This window comes from Penaeus vannamei, chromosome 24 (assembly GCF_042767895.1).
Source record: "Penaeus vannamei isolate JL-2024 chromosome 24, ASM4276789v1, whole genome shotgun sequence".
Taxonomy (NCBI): domain Eukaryota; kingdom Metazoa; phylum Arthropoda; class Malacostraca; order Decapoda; family Penaeidae; genus Penaeus; species Penaeus vannamei.
In genome coordinates this window covers 36,171,278-36,188,777 of record NC_091572.1, presented here as the reverse complement: position 1 = coordinate 36,188,777, position 17,500 = coordinate 36,171,278, and the positions used below count along the sequence as shown (strand labels likewise).

General features: G+C 35.4%; 3 protein-coding genes across 5 annotated transcripts in view; 1 reads left to right on the top strand and 2 right to left on the bottom strand.

Moving 5' to 3' along the window:
- LOC113817096 (retinol dehydrogenase 13) overlaps positions 1-596 on the top strand; it is an 8,222-nt gene extending 7,626 nt beyond the window's left edge. For both annotated transcript variants that reach the window (XM_027369098.2, XM_070138749.1), the window contains exon 8: positions 1-596. This exon is cut by the window's left edge and continues 459 nt beyond it. The gene's annotated coding sequence lies outside the window, so the exon portion shown is untranslated.
- Positions 597-807: 211 nt separating this feature from the next.
- LOC113817098 (glycosyltransferase 8 domain-containing protein 1) lies at positions 808-8,699 on the bottom strand. The gene is made up of 8 exons (XM_027369100.2): positions 8,538-8,699; positions 7,133-7,284; positions 6,745-6,865; positions 5,639-5,780; positions 5,001-5,167; positions 3,783-4,053; positions 3,429-3,541; positions 808-3,311 (listed from the first exon to the last, which is right to left on the bottom strand). Exons 1-8 carry the CDS (start codon positions 8,560-8,562, stop codon positions 3,139-3,141), a joined length of 1,164 nt encoding a protein of 387 aa, XP_027224901.2. The 5' UTR covers positions 8,563-8,699; the 3' UTR covers positions 808-3,138.
- A 590-nt stretch (positions 8,700-9,289) lies between these two features.
- LOC113817109 (cystinosin) overlaps positions 9,290-17,500 on the bottom strand; it is a 14,458-nt gene continuing 6,247 nt past the window's right edge. The window contains exons 2-9 of one of the 2 annotated variants that reach the window (XM_070138747.1): positions 17,421-17,500; positions 14,275-14,520; positions 13,614-13,754; positions 12,975-13,074; positions 11,911-12,030; positions 11,368-11,541; positions 10,600-10,717; positions 9,290-10,162 (exon numbers count right to left, since the gene is read on the bottom strand). The exon at positions 17,421-17,500 is cut by the window's right edge and continues 110 nt beyond it. In XM_070138747.1, coding sequence (XP_069994848.1) covers positions 10,035-10,162; positions 10,600-10,717; positions 11,368-11,541; positions 11,911-12,030; positions 12,975-13,074; positions 13,614-13,754; positions 14,275-14,520; positions 17,421-17,500 — 1,107 coding nt within the window. In that variant the 3' untranslated portion in view covers positions 9,290-10,034. The remainder of the gene's footprint in view (positions 10,163-10,599; positions 10,718-11,367; positions 11,542-11,910; positions 12,031-12,974; positions 13,075-13,613; positions 13,755-14,274; positions 14,521-17,420) is intronic. The other variant, XM_070138748.1, reaches the window with a different exon arrangement.

The following is a 17,500-nucleotide window of genomic DNA, read 5'->3' as shown; positions in this document are numbered from 1 at the left end:
CTCACATTGCCCAGTGTTTACTCAAGGCAGAGAACTGCTGATACATTAAATATTTCATATTTCAGCAGATATATAGCAATAAGTAGAGAAATATAAGCAAAAGGTCCTAAAGAATACAAAGTAGATAGACATAAAAAAATTAGTAAAAAATCAGAAATGGATTTTTGTTGAACTATAGGCCTACAGCCCAAATATGAAACCAAGGTACACTCCAGACAAGGTGTTGCTAGTTCTTACACTGACGACAAAGGGTTGCTTGAATCCATAATGAATAAAGTCAAAACAATATCAGGAGATTAAAATATACTCTGATGATTTTATAGTTAAATAGTATTATTGTCTCAGGTGGTGGAGAGTTACTTCTCTCTGGTAGAGAAAGGTTAGGGTTTGTGAAGCTTATCAGATTCTAATACGAGGTCCTGATGAAAATTCAGCTATATCACGAATGCCAAAAAAATTTAATAACTGGGGTAGGTAATGTAATACATTTTCTGACAGTCAAAAATTGTGTAGATTAAGAAACAAAATAGAATTATGGGACAATTGCTCATGTGGCACAACAATTAACATGAACAATGGTTCATTGGTAGCCATAATGAGGCATTAAATGATTGTGTGAATTACTATTAGTCTGTTACTCATCAAATTTTAATAAAAGAACTTACACCTAGACAATGGAAGAACTCTTCAGATAAGTACTTCCCAGACAAGAAAAAATCTGGATTAGCAAAGGTCCTACTAAGACAACAAGGAAAATAAGAACACGGTTTACAACGTGGGAGTGTTTTTTTAAGTAAAACAATGTAAAAAAATGCAAAATAACTTTATTAAGCATATGCAAGTTTATGTGAAAAAATTCATAAAAAGAGGAAGATAAAAAAGAAACAATTCTACAGATAACAGACATCCTTCAAAAAGAAAAGAAAAGAAAAAAACATACATACCACAAAAAAACATTAAAGTATAAAAACACATTGGAAAAAATAAAAAATATCCAATAAGCTTCCTTTAGCACCCATCACAAATAGAAGAATCAAGAAAAATCTTCCATAGACTTGCACAAACACTTCACCTTTTTTTGTCATACAAAATCTTATCTCTAAATATGCACTAGTCTTGATGCCATTTTTTAAAGTTAAATATGCCTCTCTTGTCATTTTAATCGAACTTTACATTGTATGAACTCAAAAAAGATGCTGAAAGTATGAATCTATCTGAATCTCTGGAAATAATATTCAATTTTGAAACAGAATTTGAAATTGTTTCAGTTTTCAAGTCATGATAAATGCTTAAATTGAAATGAATCTATAGAGTAGTTATCATTTTACTTCATATATTCCTTTATTTAACAATGATATTTATATATGGTTAATGTTTAAGAAAATCAAAGTATAATATATTTACAGATATTTATGTAGTTTCCTTTAAGACTCTCAGGTTTCATTTTTAAACAAGATCTAGAATTGACTAGACAACTGAAAAAATCATAGATTATAACGTTATTGGTAAGTCTTTCAACTGGATACACCAATTGAAAAATTGTGCCTTAATGTATAATCACATTCAAATATCTTAACAAAAAATATACATATGCATTTAATACAACGTGGGTTCTGAGCACCATATTTCACAATATAATTTTGGCAATCCAAGTATGCTTTTAGAAGAAACAAATTAATCAAGCTCGTTAGAGATCTGTGACAACTAACTTATATTCCGTCTAAAAATCGGAATGTTTACCATAATCAAGGATACGGATATCCTAAGAAGCAAGCATATTAGACATGTTTCTAACATTTCATTATATTTTTGGTCATTACTGCATTTTCCTTACAAAAAGTGTAAAACTTCCATTGTTAATTTTACAATATCACTGATAACAAAGAAATAAATACTGTTCATTAATAAATTAACAATATTCCTTACCATCTTAATGTTGTAATATTACAAATTCCATACAAAAAATGGAATGAATCCTTTTAATGTTTCATATAACGATTTGGTTACATCTAACAATAAAAGAATGCAATAATCACTTAGGCCTATATATATAATCTTTAAATGGTATTCTGGAATTGATCTGTTGCAAAACTGCACAAGAAGGGTGTATATGACATATTCACTGTTATCTCTCGAAGGAATGATGCTTTTGATCTGATGTTTTGAACCTTAATAATAGAGAGAATAACATGGAATTTAACTAAAAACATTTTAAATAAGGACCTTCACTATGATTTCTTTTCTTCAGTTGAACCAGAGTATGAACTATATTTTTTGAACTTGGTAACTAGCCCTATTTTCATATGATAAATTTGTTTTCATGAATGAACATTAATTCAAGACCTTATGGAATGAAAAATTCTCCAAGTACCTTCTCACTAACAATGCTATTGGCACTTGACACATACCTGCTATTTCAAGCTTATAAGGGCCAGGTAATTTTTGAATCCCTCGCAAAAAAAATAATGATTAATATCCTAAAACACGAAGCCCACTATATCAACTTTCTGGAGGTCACGCTACATTGTAAAATAAGCGAATATCCTTCAGTAAATTTATCCCAATCTACATGGAGGAGATCACAGTTAACATGAGTAAATGAAAGAAGTAATGCCAATTATAGAAAATAAGAGAGGAAAATATTCTAAGAGATCAAGCATTTCCATTATCTTGTAACCTCAAAACCAAAGAAATCTATTTAATCAGTTTTGCAACCTACATTTCACTCAGTGTGTCCCACAAGCTGGTTAAGTCTGGCCACTAAAACGTGTGCTAATAAATACAACCCATTCCAAGCTTGCGAACTAAGCTGCCTTTCACATATTGCACCAGATTTATATATATATATATATATATATATATATATATATATATATATATATATATATATATATATATATATATATATATATATATATATATATATATATATATATATATATATATATATATATATATATATATATATATATATATATATATATATATATATATATCACTCCATATATTCTAAAAAATATAAGGATATTGTAATCAGAATATAACTTTCATGTCAGATATCAGCTTCCTTCTAACCTGTATGGATTTATAATATCTGATTCTTCTTAAAATCAGATCAACCACAATGCACTAAAATTTTTACAAGTACTTCCGAATTGGCTTATATTTCTTGTCTGGGTCAGGTATGTAGTATTTCATCCACATCTCGATAAATGCAGCTCTTCGAGCCCAAGGCTTGAAGTGGCCATTCCAGTGTAGCAATTTAGCTGTGGCAATAAAGTCCCTGGAGTAACTAGCTCCTGCTGTAACTCCTGCAATATAAATTTTGTATTATGAAATAATATTCAAAATAATACTTTATTAAACAATCAAAGGTAATACCTATTTCTGAAGAGCATTATTCAAACAACGTCATCATTCTGTCTTACCCAAGTCACCAACATGCCAAAGGTGTGGTAACTGAACCGTCTTGTGATAAAGAACAATCAACATTGCTGCTTCTGCTTCATCCGTTTCAGGTTCCTGTCCATAGATAGGTTGTCTGTAACAGAAATGTGCTATTTTTAGTCCAGTATCAAAATAAAATACATGTTTGAACATTTGTACATAAGTTCACAAATCAGTTGAGATTTAATAATATTAAGGTTTAAATAATATCATCTAGGAGATTGCCCAAACAAGCAAAATATATATATCATCAAATCACTGAATATTACACAACTCAACTCTTGCTGTAATTATCAAATACAGCACATATGTTCCACTATCTATAGCATACTAACCTTCTACTACTACTCATCACCCAATCTAACAACTGCATGGTAACATTTTCTGCCTTCCATTTGGTCATATTGGCTACAAACACATTGGTGTTGAATGTACATGCCATAGGTTTAATTTTGTTTCCTTTAAGTTTCGGATGTTGGAGGTTTATGTGCGTTGAGTAGCGGGGTTTTGCCATGTTGAAGCGCTTGGACATGGAAGTGCAATCCTCAGAGAAGGCACCAAGGTGATTCTCATCCAGTGGAACGTTATTCAGCTCCTTAATGTTACCTTCAGAGGAGAGAGAGAGTGAGAGGTTTTTAAAATCATTTGGACATGATACTCTGAGATACATTTATCATCATTTTGGCAATGATGAACTGACTACAAAGAAAAGCAAAATCAATGGAATTCATACACCCTTCCTTAGTAATACCTAATAAAATCAGGTACTGGTAGATGCGTTCTCATTTCACATCATATACTGGGAGAGGGAGAGGGAAAGGGAGAGGGAGAGGGAGAGGGAGAGGGAAAGGGAGAGGGAGAGGGAGAGGGAGAGGGAGAGGGGGAGATAGAGAGAGAGAGAGAGAGAGAGAGAGAGAGAGAGAGAGAGAGAGAGAGAGAGAGAGAGAGAGAGAGAGAGAGAGAGAGAGAGAGAGAGAGAGAGGGAGAGGGAGAGGGAGAGGGAGAGGGAGAGGGAGAGGGAGAGGGAGAGGGAGAGGGAGAGAGGAGAGGGAGAGGAGAGGGAGAGGGAGAGAGAGAGAGAGAGAGAGAGAGAGAGAGAGAGAGAGAGAGAGAGAGAGAGAGAGAGAGAGAGAGAGAGAGAGAGAGAGAGAGAGAGAGAGAGAGAGAGAGAGAGAGAATGTGAGATACATAAAGATGATAGATACATAGATATATAGATAAATAGATGGAGAAATAGAGAGATAGTGATAAATAGGTAGACAGATAGAGTTAGAAATTATCAGACAGCTTTAGAGATAGATATAAAGATAGAGGTAAAGATATACAAAAGGACTGAAAGATTGATATAAAAATACAGAGAGAGATAGAGAAAGATACATATAATGATAGGCTATATAGATATAGATAAATACAAAGATAGATACACAGGGAGGTAAATAGATACATAGATAGACAGATAGAAGGACAGACATAAATATACACCACCGATTACAATAAAATTCAAATCATAGTACAATATTATGAGAGTAATTCACCCAAGAACACACACTCACCTTGTACAATTACATCAGAATCCAGGTACACAAATTTGCCCTCCAGTTCGGGAAAAATTGAGAAGAGATAGATCTTGGCGAAGTGAGGCTTTCCCTTCGGCATTTCTGGTGAATGCGGCCGGATGGTGTACTTTATTTTGTGGAGTTTTGTTTTCATTATCCATTTCCTAAAGCAAAATTAACAAGTAGTAGTAAAGGTATTACTAATAGTAATCAAAAATAAAAAATAAAAATGATGAATGATGATAATAATGAATAAGATAAAAAATAACAGCTACAAAAATAATATAATATAACAGTAATGGAACACAATAAAAAGGAACAGAATAATGGAAGGGCTTCATTCAGTAATTTTGTTATGTTTACAATATGAAGGATAAACTCTGAACTTTTTGCATATCTAAAGATATAGATAGATCTAAGTGTATGTTTTGCTTATAGTCTCAAGAGAATATATTAATTTCAACAGTAATGCACCATATAGTCTGAACTCACACAGCAAAGGTATTAACATTGTGTAATTCACTTCCCTATTAAATATCAGCCTATCCTCAAACCATATTATCTGAATATAATGAGAAATATACGAGTACCCTGTTACTCTTAAACGATCCCTTCACAGATGAAAATAAACATACCTGAAGTCCGGAATGACAATTTTTGGCAGAGTGATGTAAAAGTGGACGGGAGATTTTGTATTCGCAACTACGCTGTTAATCACTGCCATCACACCCAGTAAGGTCTCTTCGTCCCCTGAGATCACCACATTAATTGCAGATTCTGAAAGAAAAAGTAGTTAACATTATCAAAATGAAAAATTAACATTACTATCATCGTTACTGACATTACCTAAATTTAAAAGGTTTTAAGAACACATAATAATACAAATAAAACCATTTATTCCGGGAAAAAAAAAGAAAAAAAAAAGAAAGAAGGAACAGGGTAAACTGATTGAATCTGGTATGTTTTGTAATGGACTCCTTGGTGACTAAGCTCTTCTTGAGCCATCCATGTACAATCAAAATAACTAAAAACAGTCAAAATGCATCAACATTTCAAGAATGGATCAAATGTAATTGAAAAGTTACACTTAAATTTTAAGTGTGTCTAAGGGTTAGAACTATCTTCTGTGTAATATAAAATCATCATTTTCATCATCTTCCAAAATTTTAAATAACAATAAATCTAAAAACACACAAATACAAATATGTTGTCAAAAAGCTAAGTGTAAAGATTAACTGTAAATTTGCAAAAAGTTAATACAAGTAATCAGCCTCTAATTATTAGTCAATACAATTCAAATTCAGCACAATCTATACAACTATAACTTTTACTCTCTAACTATTTACTCAATACCCTTTTAACATATACCTACTGTATTTTCTTCAGACAGGTAATTCTACTAATATAACTCAATTTACTATTTTTATTCCCTCAACACATGACATCCCATAAAAAATATCATGCAATGGATTTATCATCACTAATTATTAGTCTTCCTCTGTTGTTGTTTCTTCTCATCGTATCTATATCTATATCTATATCTATATCTATATCTATCTATCTGTCTATATGCATATACATATCCTTTTATTAATAATGGACCAACAATGAAGAACTAAATGGAATTAAAAATGAAAAAGAGAAAAAAAGAGGAGAAAGAAGAAAAAAGAAATATAAACTAATCTAAAATGTTTGACACAATGGGGAAAATATTTCAAATAATGAAAACAACAAAACGTACCTGATTTTTTTGTTTCATTCCTTTTAGCGGGTACAACTAGGTCTTTCAGTGTTGTTGTATTAATGCTTTTTGTCTTATTATTACTTAATTTTATTGCATCTAATATCTCCTTGATCAACATCTGCAAAATAAGAAACTCTTTAGTTGATATTCTTTTTATTCCAGAATTTAAAAAGAACACTTCAAAGCTTTATCAGTGCTGAGAGCCTTTCCTAACAAAACAATACTGTATTATCAGAGCCATAACCTATATCATTCATTTACTGTACATTATCAATATTCTCAGTCTCCCATTTTCACATTTTGATATGACATACTTTACTTCCATATAGGGATATCATATCAAACACACATAATATTCTTTCAAGATAAAGAAAAATATACATACTTGACTCTTTGCAGCTCTTGCCATGGGAATATTTGCCTTTTCACCAGCTTGTGGTATGTGCTGAGCAGAATTAAGATCTCCTGGTTGCCATTTCAAGGAGGACATTACATACACCAGTAGTAATGACCAGCAAATGCCAAGTAATACCACACCTGTCAAAGAGTTATTCTTACAGTGTGAGGAAAGATACTTGCCAACTCAAATCAAATGATATAATGAAAATTGTATACATATGTCAAAGATATTCACAAATGTGCATGTGGTTAATCAATGAAGGTAAATATGGAAATTCTCTAACAACTGTATATAGCTTCTGTCATTATAAATGAGTCTCATACTGGCATTCTGACATCCATATAGCATGGGTATTCACACGTGAGGATCCTTTAGAAACAAAAACATGATGCATGAAATGTTACTTTCATGTTTCAATAAAATATTGTCTTACGTAGATGAATAATACCTTTACTTCCTACATGGTAAAACTAAGCAGTTTGTAAGATTAATGGTATGGGAATATTTGTAATGCATTTATATAAGGTAATAAGAATAAAATAAGCTGCTAATAAGAATATACTAAAAGGGTTACTGACCTTGTGATTTCTTGAAGGCAGCCATACAACAGGTACAGATTCCAAGAGCACATATCTAAATTTGTTTATTTCTTCAGAAGAATCATAGTACATGATACATCTTTTTCAGTACTTTCAATTCCATGTACAAGTTCATTTTAGATAACAGCTGCACAAAACAGCTACAAAAGTATGGCGTATTCAGCAAACACATTACCCATAGTACAAAATATAATATTTCCATTTTTGTAATATGTGTACTGCACAATGATGATCTCTGTGGTGCAATGATATTTTTCTTGCCTTCAATTAAAAAATACCATAGAATATACTATCTCTTAGTACAAACGCAGTATAACAAAGTTTCAGAACACAATGGTATTTCCGATCGCTCTTTCTTTGATGATAAATTGTTGGGAAGGTAAACTCCAACTCTCCAGTTTCTTGTTAACCTTTATACAAGTGCAGAGTACGAGGCCACAGAATGACTTAATACCAAGAATGAAGACATTAAGAACTTACATGGCTTATTTTTTGCCATGAATATCTACTCTCTAGGTATTTCCTTATTTCCCTATATTACCCAAAGAGAAGTTTAGAAAATTACTGTGGTTAGTCCTGTATAAAGACGAGATAATGATAATAACCACTTACTCGAAAAAAATACCTTATTGCCAAGAAGACGAAGCAACACCTTGTCTGGAACTTCTATTCTCACCAAAAGATTTAATCTAATTTAAATAAACGTTTCTTTCGCGACATACAACCAGGTGCGTAGCGCAGCGGTTGAATCAAGATCCTAAAATAACCAAAAAATACGAATTTCTACTTACACAATTTTAGTCTCACGTGAGCCATGGCCCCAGTGTATCAGTCTGAGCGTTTCTAGGGCACGGACACGTCACTACTGTGTCACAAGGATGCCCAGTGAGGTCCTAACCCTTGGCACCTCGCTTGGCACTCGCACCCTCACGCCACAAGGAAGTTTGCTTGACCCGAGTCTCCGAGGCATGTCTTCAGTGTATCTTCGCTTTGTTATCTTACGATTATTAGAACCCATTATCTGATTTTAACAATGTGCGAATGAATTTAAAGCGGCATCTTTATCTGTGTTAAAGAATCTTAATAAATGTCCGAAGAAATTAGCCACGTTTATTCGATTTGAAGCCAAAGCCAAACAAGCGAACGATTCACAGATGTAAACACCAGCCGCTTCGTGTCACGAGAAAAAATATATTTTATTTAATAACTGGCAACTCTTTGACTGTTTAGGCTAGTTAATAGTTGATCTATAAATATATCATAATTGTAAAATCTTTCGTCTTTTGGGCATTGTGATCTGTTAGCTATTATTCTTGAAGACCTTAAAAATGTAGTAATGTAGGTGTAGAAAAAAAAAATGTTTCCCCGACAAATAATTGCTATTGATTAAAGTTCTTAACGAGCTCTTCCAGATCTTTAAAGGCGGAGCTCATGAGCAATTATTTTTTTGTTTTATTGTTGATGTGAGTTGCCATGGAAATATGTGATTTATTCATTCTTTATTGGTGCACACAGACAAAGGAGGCAAAGTGATAAATAACTGTAGAATGGTTTTATCTTTAATACGTTTATCATATACAAATTAAAGAGACAGTACCATATATAAAATACACTATAAAAAACAAACTACTCCAAACAATTCTAACATATCTAAAACTAGTAGATACACGTACTGTCAGTTAGTAACAATGGTAATGATGTAAAATGATGATGGAAAATGTTCAGCGTAAATGGTAAATGCTGATAGGATAAACGGTAATGACTGAAATAAATGACAATGCAATATTGAATCGAGTCATGGTCAGTCTCGCAAGCTGGTTGCCTTTAAACTATTTTTTTTTTTTTTTGGCACGGGTAATACAGGCATGACCGTAATGATAGGATAAGTCTAGAATTTGCAGTCTAAAAATATATGGGGAGAGGACGTGCTCTCTCTCTCTCTCTCTCTCTCTCTCTCTCTCTCTCTCTCTCTCTCTCTCTCTCTCTCTCTCTCTCTCTCTCTCTCTCTCTCTCTCTCACACACACACACACACACACACACACACACACACACACACACACACACACACACACACACACGCACACACGCACACACACACGCACGCACACACACACACACAACAATATGTGATCAGGCACCGGCAAGCATATTTGACCATCTTTGGGCCGCCAAAATAAATCTAACCGGTAAGATTTATCGCTCTAGTTGACTGGTATTGTAGATGTAACAACATTAAGTGAAAAAAACGAACAAACTTCAACTGAAACAACTATTTGTTACAACATTTTCAAAGAAGTAGAGAAGGTTTACGGAGATGGAAATAATAGTGTTGGAAGAAGAACATTAAGTCGAAGATAATTGTTATGACTCCGAGGCCGAACTTGCTGAAGTTGTTGAAGACGGAGATCCAATCATCTGGAAGGAAGGGATTTTTTTAAGCCGTGATTTGGAGTGTGTTTATGAATAGAATTTATCATTATTCTGTGTCTCTGTTTGTCTGTCTGTTATGTCTGTCTATCTGTCTGTCTGTCTGTCTGTCTCTCTCTCTCTCTCTGTTGTGTGTGTGTGTGTGTGTGTGTGTGTGTGTGTGTGTGTGTGTGTGTGTGTGTGTGTGTGTGTGTGTGTGCGTGCGTGCGTGCGTGCGTGCGTGCGTGCGTGCGTGCGTGCGTGCGTGCGTGCGTGCGTGCGTGCGCGCGCGCGTGTGTGTGTGTGCAGCGTGTGTGCGTTTGTGTGTGTGCGTTTTCGTGTGCGTATGCGGGCGTGCGTGTACGTGAGCATGTATAAGTGAACGTGTCCATATGCACGTACGTCTACGTTTGCACAATCAATTGATTTACTACGCTAGAGCTCACCATTGTTCGCTGACAGCATGAACATCTGAGCCAGGGACAGGACGCCTCCAGTGAAGTCCATGAGCAGCCCCACCATACTAAATCCAGCAGTGCTTTTGTGGCGGTAATTCACATACAGCTGCGGGTTCAAAGAGGCTGTATCATCGGCCTATATTTATTTATTCTTTATTGGTGCGCAGAGACGGAGGCAAAGTGATTAATAACTATACAGTAGTTTTATCTTTAATACGTTTATCATAGACCAATTAAAGGGACAGTCATATATAAAATGTACTATAAAAACATTGATATTTTCAAAGGCAATTGTCGTCTGATAAGAACATGGTACACTGAGTGGAAGATTAAAAAGTTTGAATTAAACAGAAATATTGAGAAGAAATTATAATAACTACCACTAAATGATACATAAACTCCTCTGACTGATTAACAAAGGGAATTTCAAAATGAAAGTAAAATAGTGAAAGTAAAATAAGAGTTGATGTTTATGGTAAAAGAAATTATAAAAGAAATTGAAAGGAAAAGACAGAAATAACGATAGATACAGTACAAGCAATAATATAAATAGTACCCTATGATTAAAATACAGTACACCCAATAAAGAAAATAATAACAATACCCTTAAAGGAAATAATACATAAAACCATACTTAACAGAGAAGAATATGTTAATAAATAAAATACGACCAAACAAATACATAGAAAACGGGACACCAATCAAGGGTAACTGAACTATCAAGAAAAAAAAAAAAACATTACGCATTTTCCCAACCTGAGGAATGTATTTCAACGGCGTGATGCCCAGCTTCAGGTAAGACATGAGGTAGAAAACATCAAGCCACCATATGATGTTTTCTGCAGCGAGAACACAGGCCACAACTATGGAGAGGAGAGACCCCGCTACTAGGACCCAACATGTCTTCGAGACCACCTGGCCGGGTTCTCTCTATTGTGGAAAGAAAAATGGGCTTGCTTTGATATTCTGTGGCGTTTATTACTAAAATTGTTGTTGTTGTTGTTATAATTGTTGTTATAATTGTTGTTGTATTATTAGTATCTTTTTCATCATTATCATTATTGCTATTGTTGTTGTTGCAGTTGTTATTTGTATTTCTCATTCTTCATCTTCGTTTCTTGCTATTATCATTATCAGCAATTTTATTATTATCATCATTATCATTATTATTATCATTATTATTACTATTATCATCATAATCATCATCATCATCATCCAACAATCCAAATAAAGTATCAAAACAATAACAAGAAGGAAAATAAGCCTACAATCCACCGTAAGAACTTCCCGAAAACTCACATAATAGATGCAGCACTGGATACCCAAGACGACCTCGATGAACAGCGCGTAAGTGGCAAAGAAGACATCGTTGGGTCTTACGTGGTTGACTTGCCTCGGGTACCTGGCGTGGAATTGGTTCTGGTCGAAAGAGATTGGTCTATTGATGGATTTTGGTATTGATTTTGGGTGTTTAGGTGTTTTGTGTAGTCTTTTTATTTATTTGTTTTTATTAAGTTTGTTTATATATTGTTGTTGTTTGTTTGTTGGTTGATTGGGGTTGATTAGTTTGATTAGTGTATTTTCTTCTCTCTTTCTCCTCCCCCCCCTCTCTCTCTTTCTTTCTCTCTCTTTCTTTCTCTCTCTCTCTCTCTCTCTCTCTCTCTCTCTCTCTCTCTCTCTCTCTCTCTCTCTCTCTCTCTCTGTCTCTCTCTCTGTCTCTCTCTCTCTCTCTCTCTCTCTCTCTGTCTGTCTGTTTTTGTCTCTCTCTCTCTCTCTCTCTCTCTCTCTCTCTCTCTCTCTCTCTCTCTCTCTCTCTCTCTCTCCATATTTTCCTTCTTCTCCCATTCTCCCATCATTTCTCTCCCCTACCCCTATTCTCCAGTTTTCTCTTTTCCCTCCCTCTCTTCTCCATATCCTTCCCGCTCACTTCTCTCCTCTTCGCCCTCTCATCATTCACTCTCTCCCTCTTTCCCACTCTCTCTCTCTCTCTCTCTCTCTCTCTCTCTCTCTCTCTCTCTCTCTCTCTCTCTCTCTCTCTCTCTCTCTCTCTCTCTCTCTCTCACACACACACACACTCACACACACACACACACACACACACACACACACACACAAGCACCCCCCCCCCTCACACACGCACACTCACACACTCACGCACACACACAAACACCCCCCCCACACACACACACACGCGCACACACACACACACACACACACAAGCACCCCCCCCCCACACACAAGCACCCCCCCCACACACACACAAAGCACCCCCCCACACACACACACAAGCACTCCCCCCCCCCACACACAAGCACCCCCCCCCCACACACAAGCACCCTCCCCCCCCACACACACCTCATTACCTGTATGTAGGGCACAGCAAAGAAGGCGACATTGAAGAGCGAGTAACACAGGTAAGCCAGGATGTTGAGAGTCACATTGTCCAAGCTGAAACCCACCACGCTGTCGAGAGATGGAAAATATTATATAATTTTAGATGTTTTTGCTTTGATAATGTAACTTGTAGACTTGGTATATATACATAAACATTTGCATTCATTTATACATACATGTATACGTATATATATACATACATGAAAGGGAAACAACCGTAACAAGAAATTAAATTGAATTGAGAAGCTTCTAACTCGTCAAGAGTTCCTCATCAGACGAACAAATAACCATTCGATTATTTTTCATCTGATGAGGAACTCTTGATACGGTACAATTCAATTTAATTTCTAATTTTGGCTGTTTCCGCTATATATTTGTGTATACGTTAGTTTGTTTGAATTAAGCACACACGCACGCACTCACGCACGCACACACAAACACACACATATACACACACAATCACACACACACACACACACACACACACAAATAGGTATGTACGTATCTATATGCAAATATAAATGCATATATGTATGTATGTAGAAAAATAGACAGATTTAGATAAATACATAGACATACATATACATGAAAGACCTTTGCACTATTACCTTTTTCTGTTCCAATTCAGCCACACTTGAGGCAAGAAAGAGATATCCCAGATGATGGAGTAAGTCCAACCGAACACGTCACTTATCACGTTTAAGACGGGGTCATGGATCACAGCCACTCGTACGAACGCGTCTGTCACACTGTTGAAAGACATTTTCGTGGTCAACAGTAATGGCATCAATTGAAGAAGGAAAAGGAAGAGGAGTAGTAGTAATAGTAGTAGTAGCAGCAGCAGTAGTAGCAGTAGTAGTAGTCGTAGTTGTAGTGGCAGGTGTAGTAGTGGGTGTAGTAGTAATAGTAATAGTAGTAGTAGTAGTAGTAGTAGTAGTAGTAGCAGTAGCAGCAGCAGCAGCAGCAGCAGCAGCAGCAGCAGCAGCAGTAGTAGCAGTAGTACTAGCAGTAGGTGTAGTAGTAGTATGTGTAGTAGGAGATGGAGGAAGAGAGGAGCTGGAGGAGGAGGAGGAGGAGGAGGAGAAGAAGAAGAAGAAGAAGAAGAAGAAGAAGAAGAAGAAGAAGAAGAAGAAGAAGAAGAAGAAGAAGAAGAAGAAGGAGGAGGAGGAGGAGGAGGAAGATAAACTAAATATATACATTTATATACTAAAATATATACATGTATCCACACCGACCTCTTCCTTCTAAAACCCAAACCTCCGAACTCACTCGACCACCGCCGGGTCGGCCTTCACCCCGAGGACCGTCTTGCCAACGCGACGACTAACGACCTCGAGCGAGAGGTTCTGAGGCAACGGGTTCTGAGACGGAGCGACGGCGTCCTCCCTCCACGACCTCGCCTCTCCTTCTGAGCCTCCGTCGTGTGGGCAGAGCGTAAAGTCGTCCAGGGGCTCGATGGTCGGGTCGTTGGGGTCGTAAGTGAAGGTGAAGTTCACGCATGCCTCCAGATCGCCACTGAATATGCAGAGAATGGTTATTCGTGTTCGTGGTGTTGTGAAAGTGGTGTAGGATGAATTGTAATATTGTAATACAACTCACAAAAAATAGTTATTCATGTTCGTGGTGTTGTGAAAGTGGTGTAGGATGAATTGTAATATTGTAATACAACTCACAAAAAATAGTTATTCATGTTCGTGGTGTTGTGAAAATGTGTAGGATGAATTGCAATAACATTGTAATACAACACAGAGAATAGTTAATCATATTCGTGGTGTTGTGAAAGTGGTGTAGGATGAATTGTAATAACATTGTAATACAACACAGAAAATAGTTATTCATGTTCGTGGTGTTGTGACCATAGTGTAGGATAAATTGTAACAACATGCAGTGTAACAGAGCCACAATTAGAAAGGATTAAGTATTCATGAGGTTTATTCGTGTTCGCGGTGTTGTGAAAGTGGTGTAGGATGAATTGTAATATTGTAATACAACTCACAAAAAATGGTTATTCGTGTTCGTGGTGTTGTGAAAGTGGTGTAGGGTGAATTGTAATAACATTGTAATACAAAGAGAATAGTTATTCGTGTTCGTGGTGTTGTGAAAGTGGTGTAGGATGAATTGTAATAACACTGTAATACAACACAGAGAATAGTTATTCATGTTCGTGGTGTTGTGAAAGTGGTGTAGGATGAATTGTAAGAACATTGTAATACAACACAGAGAATAGTAATTCATGTTCGTGGTGTTGTGAAAATGTGTAGGATTTGTAATAACTTCGTAATACAACATATAGAGAATAGTTATTCATGTTCGTGGTGTTGTGGCCATAGTGTAGGTTAAGTTGTAACAACATGCAGTGTAACAGAGCCACAGTTAGAAAGGATTAAGTATTCATGAGGTTTATTCATGTTCGTGGTGTTGTGAAAATGTGTAGGATGAATTGTAATAACATTGTAATACAACACAGAAAATAGTTATTCATGTTCGTGGTGTTGTGAAAGTGGTGTAGGATGAATTGTAATATTGTAATACAACACACAAAAAATAGTTATTAATGTTCGTGGTGCTGTGACCGTAGTGTAGGATAGATTGTAATAATATTGTAATACAACATATAGAGAATAGTTATTCATGTTCGTGGTGTTGTGAAAGTGGTGTAGGATTTGTAATAACATTGTAATACAACACAGAAAATAGTTATTCATGTTCGTGGTGTTGTGAAAGTGGTGTAGGATGAATTGTAATAACATTGTCATACAACACAGAGAATAGTTATTCATATTCGTGGTGTTGTGAAAGTGGTGTAGGATGAATTGTAATAACATTGTAATACAACATATAGAGAATAGTTATTCATGTTCGTGGTGTTGTGAAAGTGGTGTAGGATGAATTGTAATAACATTGTAATACAACACACAGAGAATAGTTATTCATGTTCGTGGTGTTGTGAAAGTGGTGTAGGATGAATTGTAATAACATTGTAATACAACATATAGAGAATAGTTATTCATATTCGTGGTGTTGTGAAAGTGGTGTAGGATGAATTGTAATAACATTGTAATACAACACACAGAGAATAGTTATTCATGTTCGTGGTGTTGTGAAAGTGGTGTAGGATTTGTAATAACATTGTAATACAACACACAGAGAATAGTTATTCATGTTCGTGGTGTTGTGAAAGTGGTGTAGGATGAATTGTAATAACATTGTAATACAACACACAGAGAATAGTTATTCATGTTCGTGGTGTTGTGAAAGTGGTGTAGGATGAATTGTAATAACATTGTAATACAACACACAGAGAATAGTTATTCATGTTCGTGGTGTTGTGAAAGTGGTGTAGGATGAATTGTAATAACATTGTAATACAACACACAGAGAATAGTTATTCATGTTCGTGGTGTTGTGAAAGTGGTGTAGGATGAATTGTAATAACATTGTAATACAACACACAGAGAATAGTTATTCATGTTCGTGGTGTTGTGAAAGTGGTGTAGGATGAATTGTAATAACATTGTAATACAACACACAGAGAATAGTTATTCATGTTCGTGGTGTTGTGAAAGTGGTGTAGGATGAATTGTAATAACATTGTAATACAACACACAGAGAATAGTTATTCATGTTCGTGGTGTTGTGAAAGTGGTGTAGGATGAATTGTAATAACATTGTAATACAACATATAGAGAATAGTTATCCATGTTCGTGGTGTTGTGACCATAGTGTAGGTTAAGTTGTAACAACATGCAGTGTAACAGAGCCACAGTTAGAAAGGATTAAGTATTCATGAGGTTTATTCGTGTTCGTGGTGTTGTGAAAGTGGTGTAGGATGAATTGTAATAACATTGTAATACAACACAGAAAATAGTTATTCATATTCGTGGTGTTGTGAAAGTGGTGTACGATGAATTGTAAGAACATTGTAATACAACACAGAAAATAGTTATTCGTGTTCGTGGTGTTGTGAAAGTGGTGTAGGATGAATTGTAATATTGTAATACAACACACAAAAAATAGTTATTCATGTTCGTGGTGTTGTGACCGTAGTATAGGATAGATTGTAATGACATTGTAACACAACACAGCCACAGGTAACACTCCTCAATGTACGACAAAACCGAAATTAATTAATTTTCGTTTTTGTCGTCTGATGAGGAGTATCGTCCGGCTCGAAACGCAAGTATATATTGTTCCTTTCTTTCTTAATTTTCTTACTTTGCCTTTATTTAATTTCATCTTTGCATACATTACTCGGTTTGTATATATGTTAATCAACAAATATCTGCACATTTTCGTTATATTATATAAAAAAAAAGCCCAAAAGAAAATCATCACAAACTAAACGCGTATTTATCTATCACAAAAAAAGACGTTCTCAAAATAAACGCACATGACAACAATACAGTAACACCAACCTCAAAAACAAAGTCACGGTCGCATTCTCGTGGTTCTTGGCAACGAGCGTTATGTCATGGGTATTGAAGGTTGCCGTTGC